General features: G+C 36.2%; 1 protein-coding gene across 1 annotated transcript; it reads right to left on the bottom strand.

Moving 5' to 3' along the window:
• Positions 1–510: 510 nt before the first annotated feature.
• On the bottom strand, positions 511–6,212 carry SCG2 (secretogranin II). Its single transcript, XM_040228482.1, has 2 exons — positions 6,008–6,212; positions 511–2,862 (listed from the first exon to the last, which is right to left on the bottom strand). The coding sequence occupies exons 1-2, from the start codon at positions 6,012–6,014 to the stop codon at positions 1,007–1,009; spliced, it is 1,863 nt and encodes a 620-aa protein (XP_040084416.1). The 5' UTR covers positions 6,015–6,212; the 3' UTR covers positions 511–1,006.
• Positions 6,213–6,365: the final 153 nt, after the last annotated feature.

Below are 6,365 nucleotides of genomic sequence, written 5' to 3'. Positions count from 1 at the left end.
CTCCAGACACAGAGAGAAGGCAGTTGATGTATTCTCCACTGTGCTTGTGTCATTCACTTACCCAACAGTCAGTCTGGGGGGTCCTCTGACACCTCTCACACCATACAAAAGAGTAGCAGTTTTGTCTTCTGGGGAGCAGGGTAACCTGAAAATAGGTAGATTGCTTCCGAGTCTGGTTGTTTCCAATTGCCCTATGCCCATCTCTTCTTTTTCAGTGCTTAAACTTCTTTTTAAGTTTTTTCAAAACTTAAATGTTTTTATGTACAAAAGTCAAAGGTGAAAGGTATAAATAGAAATTATTCCATAATCACAAAAAAATTAAAGGCAAGCTCTAGGTAGTGAGCTGCTAGAGGATATTGCATTCTACAAATGTATAATGTAATCGTGTATTTCCATTCATTATTTCTTACCTGGATTGATTGTGGAAGGAAATAATTTTCTCCTTTAGCTCCATACTGCTTGATCCACAGCCATTGCCTCTGGATTTCCAGAATGAATAACCCACAGTTGTCCAGAAATAACGTTTATTAAGCAACAATAAAACACACAATAGAAAAGGCCTTATAAGTAAAACTATATACTTATAATGCTTTATTGTTTTTTTTTTTTTTGCTCCAGTACTCCACAAAACACTACAGACAGTAACAAAATAATTCAGTAAATATTAAAAACTTTCAAGAGACTTATAGGACACTCTTTATCATATGTGAGCATCAACAATGCCACAGCTATTAGATACACTATTAAACACTATCATAGATATCTTTCTTGAATTAGGGTTATGATTAATATTTTTATTTAGAAGTCATAACATTTACACATACCCATACACAGGAGAACAGTTCAGAGTAAGTGAAGCAGATACTCCAATGAAATGGAATCATCTGCTTGTACAGCATTTAAAGGTATTACAGTGTTAACAAGAGAGAAGTCAGCACACTAAAGAGAAATATTGGGGTTTGCTTGGGATGGGAGGGGTGAAAATAGGGCAATCAATGAAAGCTGCTTACATATTTTCCATTGCTCTCTTAGCAATGTGCTCCCTTCCCTTTTCTCCCTTTTCTTGGTTGAGGTATTCCAGCACTTTCACTAACAGATCTTCATCCAAGTACGGTCTGTTGGGAGTATCATCACTCTTCAGGGTCCCTACAGGGAGCCTTTTGCTTACCGAGGCCAGTTTGTCAGTCTCCTGAGAGCTGTGTTGACTCAAATGCTCTTTGAGGGCCTGCTCGATTTGGTTCTCACCCTGTCGATCATCTTCAGTTGAGCCTTGACTGGGAACTCGCTTCACTGGGTTGGCATTCATGATCTCAGGGTATTTAACCAGCATCCTGGCCAAGTACTCTCCTAATTCTTGATCCTTGTCATTCAGGTTCTCATATGCCATCTGTCTGTTTTCAACATCTGGCATCCAGACAGCTTTGGGGAGCTGGTTAGCTTTAGATCTTCCAGGACCATAGGGCAGTCTTGACAGAACTTTCTCTCGGTTATACTGATTGGGAAAATATGGAGGCTTTGGATTTGCAGCACTCTCCATCCCTAAAAGATTTAGAATGTCCTCCACACTGAGCCCATCCGGTAGGGCCTCTGCCATAGCATGACTAGGTGTTTTGGGGTAGCCATTCTTGGAGAGCATCTTATTTTGGAACAGATCTGTATGGTCTAAGTCAACCTCTGAGATATCTTCAGGTTCAACAGGAATCTCAAGCTCCTGCCCTGGTTCCACTGGCTTCTCTCCAGTTTTGAGCATGTCAATCAAGTCTTCAGGGGGTATCTGTAAATTCCTTGAGATTTCAATCAGCTGATAAATAGATTGAGGATCAAGTGGTTTCTCAAAGAGCCTGGTTGCTCTTTCCCCAGTTTGCCCATTCTGGGACCTCCCACTTCCTGCAGCAGTCACTAACCTTTTCAGATAGGCAATTACTTTGGAGACATCATCTGAGAGTTGGTCTTTACTCTCTTTCTGGAGATCTTCATCTTGGAGGCCCAGCTGCCCGGAACGCTTCATTTCATCATTGATTTGCTCAGTTTTGTCTGCATTCTCTTTGCTGTCTCTTACCTCTTCCTGAGTTTGACTCTCTATTTTTTCCTCTACTGGGTTCCAATCCTCTCCCCCAACCACGTCTTCATAGGCAATGTTATTAGCCTTGTAGATATCATCTTCATCGTCTGTGTAAAGTTTTTGCTCCTCATCAGCCCTCTCATGCTTCTGGTTGTTTGGTCCCGTCAGTTTCCCCAGCTCTTGGAAGACAGACTCCAATGTAGCAAGATTTTGAGGAGTGTATTGCTCCTCCACCATTTCATTTGTGCGTTTGAAGGGGTTGTCCCTGGAATTCTCTTCATACATAGGAGGGAATCTCATGTGCTTGAGCTTTCTCTCTGCCCACTGTTGAGTCTCATAATCATCAGGCATGTCCATTGGAAAGTTCTTCTCTGAATTCAAAGTATAAGGCCTGTTTTCCTTTGGGGCAGACTGGGGCTCATTTTCAGCCTGTCTCAAAGCTTCAGCTATTATCTTCATCCATTCATCTTCACTCAGGGAATCCCTCGAACTTTCTGGCAAGTCACCGTTTTCTTTTTGTTGAAGGGGAACAGAAACACCTTGGTAGGGGTTGTAGTCTGAGTTGCTTTCTTCTTTGTGAGCTTGTTGTCGGAGATTTTCTATGTACTCTAAAGCCCTGATCATTTCAGGACTGGGAAACCTTTGGACATTTTCCAATCTGAGATCTGGTTCCTTCTGAAGCAGCTGGTTCCTCTGAAATGAAGCAGCTTCAGCTTCAGAGAGGAGGAAAATTAAAGGGATGAGAGACAGGACTGCTCCAAGCCAGTGAGTCTTAGCTTCTGCCATGTTTGAAAGATTTCCTTAAAGCATAGAAAACAGGAGTTAACACAAATGAAACTATTTGACTCTATAGCAAAAAAAGTAATTAATCATTGAGGGGGAAAAAGAACATAGATTACTCCACATTAATTTAGGATGACTCTTTTTGAAAACTATAAATGTTTCATATACAATCTTCACAAGCTAACCACAGGGATCTTTAGCAAAATTGTTGCCCATTTTGCATCAAATTTATATGGCATTCTTTTGGTTAAAATAATAGCAAAAACACTGATATGAGGTTTCTCAAGTATGATTTTTTAAATTATAAGACATGTTTTGTTTTAGGATGCATTATTTCTGTTAAATAAAGATTTTCCAAGATGAGTTTTAGTTATTTGTACAGCATTTATATTGAAAGCACTGGCAGAAAAATTAGATGGCTCAATTTAAAACATGCATGTACACACACACACAGACGTATATCCTTATCAAAAACCATGTGGTTTAATTACTGACTTGTCCATCTAATTTGTTGTAGAAACATAACAAAAGTGACATTACTATATAAGATGAAGTGATATTCCATGTTAATGTTAATCATACTGAATTCTCTTGTGGATGAGTCTCACTCATATATATTTTCAGAAATAACTTGTCCTTTAGTCTGATACCAAATCATATTATTAATTTTGGAAGGTCTGTACCTTAATGACCTCCAGAATATGGGTCTTCTCAAGTCCAAGCTAGTTGGCAAACTTAACAAATTTTTTTTTTAATATCCCCAAAGCAGTATTTATTTACTCAATGAATTCCAAAATATTGGATTTAGAAGTCTGGTATTTTAGAATCATTCATCTTGACTGATGTAATAGCACGCTTGGTACTATCAGGATGCACAAGCACAATAGTAAGAATTGCAAAAAAAAAAAAAAAATCCACGATATCCAATGATATCTATTTCAGTGTAAATGTACCAATGTACCAAAATATAAACTGTTTTAAAACATCTGTGCCCCATATTTCTTCTAATAATTTTGCTGAGACTGTCTTGTAAAATGCAATCATGATTATATTTTCCTCAGCCCTCAAGAGATATAGTAAATAATAACAGATGCTACAAAGAGAACATAAGTTTTCTGAACCAGTCTATTTCTGAACTTGTAAGTGTTCAAATTCAGCTTGACTCTGTGACTATTTGGGTGTGGACCTATGAAATCTCAAATGACTCATTCTGTTAGAAAATTTTAAAATAATCACTATGTAATTCTCAATTTAGAAAAATGCATACAGTGTATTGAATTCTTCCATTTAAAATTTTTCATTCATTCTTTTTCTTCAAGGCCTTATAGTCTCTTGTATGAATTAGCAAGAGGATTAGTTTTTACATGTTTTACATTTAGCATTGCTAACATTGAAATCTATTTTAATATGTGCAATTTTGTTACAAATAAAGTAAAGGAATTTTTTAAGTTTGCTCATGATATCTTAACTCAATTGTGGTTTTGTGATATATAAGATAAGTTATTGGATATCATTACTGTTAGCTTAGACATCAATTGTAGAAAATATCATTGTTCACTAGATCATATTGGTATTTAAGTAATATTTTCAGTTTTTAGAATCTAAAAATGTTGTACTTACAGAAATTTCTTTAGTACAGACTTATTTATTAAAATGATTATTTAAATTAATTATTTAAATATACACTTACTTACATTAATTTGGCTACTTAATTTACTGAAGGGAAAATATTTAAAGGCATGTCAGAGAAAACTTCTAAAATACTATGAATCAATGTTTACTAGAGCAAATTGTATTTATAACTTATTAGGCTTAAATAAAAGTACATTATGCATTCTCATTTATATTATTTCAGGATTAGTTTAAATTTTAAAATCAACTTTCCACATTGGCATTTGGACTAGCAATTTTAAGAATCTTAGTGAATGTATTTTCTTTGAAACCATTACCCTGAAGTATCCTTAACCCAGTTATATGCTAGGTTATGTGATGATCTTTAAAATCATTATTTTGTAGGTGAACTTTGCTGTGGTGTTGGGGCAGAATATTCAATGCAGTTATTTAAACCACAGGCCTAACAAGAGCTACCATTTGGTCATTTACTCAGATTCAGTTTGGGTGACATTGTTATTACCTTTGACTAAGACTCAAGGGATTTTTTTAGATGAGCTGATAGCAGCTCATCTAAATAGTGAAGGTGGTTTTAACAGTTCTGATGTTCTATGTAGAGTTTGAACCAAAAAACCTCATAAGATAAAATGTCTTTTCTATTTAAATTATACTAGAGCATTGACAAATGCAACTGAATGTATCAAATTTGAGCAATTCAATTAGTTAGGATACAGGAAAAAGAAACACTTGTCCCATTCAAAATATTTAGCAAAATGTTGTACAACATCTTTCAACCAAAGCATAATAATAAATAATTTATATGGTTATAAATGTTTCCTCCTACATTTCAGTTATCTCTTTGTAATCCACGGTCATATCCAACCTAAAACCCAAGATGATATTTTCCCCTGAAAAAAATGAAGAAGCTCATTCTAGTCTTACTTTGCTAGGACCAAAATTAGTAAACAATAATGTAAGCCCTTTCAGAGTATACCAATTGAGAAAATAATTGTATACAGTTAGTTAAATTTGAGCTCTTGCAAAGTAAATGTCAAAGAAAAAACAAGCAAACAAACAAACCTAGCTCCAAAATTGGTTGTTTCTATCACCGGAACCTGTTTAACAACCTTTGAATCATCGGACACCTACTGTTAAGTATATTAAGTATATAAATTGTATCCCTGCCATTGTATCTGGTCCTTAGGGGAAGAAACAATAAACTAAGGAAAGAAACAAAATGTCAGGCTTGGTTAACTTTACATTAATAATGTGTATTGACACAAATATCCTTAACTTTTTCATGTTCTTATATATGATTATCTAAATAACACAGTGGTTAATAAATACCTGACAGCAAGCAGTGTAAATCACAGATGCATATATATGTACATATATACAGTGTCCCTAGGTTGCCAGATGAGCAGCAGGTTGCCGTTCCGTTATTCTATAGATATAAGCTTGCCAAATGGTCTTTTTCTTCTTAGCTAGGAATTAAGGAGAGAATACGCAATTTAGAACTTTCCAGTAAGTAGAAGGGAAAAGCAGTCTTACCTCTCATTTATATGACAGAGAAAGTCCACAGCATGTTCCTCCTGGTCCGCGGCTTGAGCTGCTCGGACCGTTTCAGCACCCGGACAGCTCCTCGGCTTATAGCGAGCCCCCGCGGCTGACTCCGCACTGCCACACTGACGTCACCCGCTCAGCCACAAACCGGAGCACAGGCGAGCTTTTTCAAAGAACCCGAGAGAAAATAATCACTTTATAGATTAAAAAAAAAAAAAAAAAGTTGCATGCTTACGCCACCTGTCTTTCTGTGGCAAAAACTGCAGTTCCCTTTCTTTTAACAAAATCTTTGAGGCTTGAAATAAAATGTTCTGCGGCACAATTTCCCTTAGAAAAATCCGTCAGA

This window comes from Oryx dammah, unplaced genomic scaffold (genome assembly GCF_014754425.2).
Source record: "Oryx dammah isolate SB20612 unplaced genomic scaffold, SCBI_Odam_1.1 HiC_scaffold_27, whole genome shotgun sequence".
Lineage (NCBI taxonomy): Eukaryota > Metazoa > Chordata > Mammalia > Artiodactyla > Bovidae > Oryx > Oryx dammah.
Note: the sequence above shows the minus strand (reverse complement) of the source record. Positions and strands in the feature narration are given on the sequence as shown.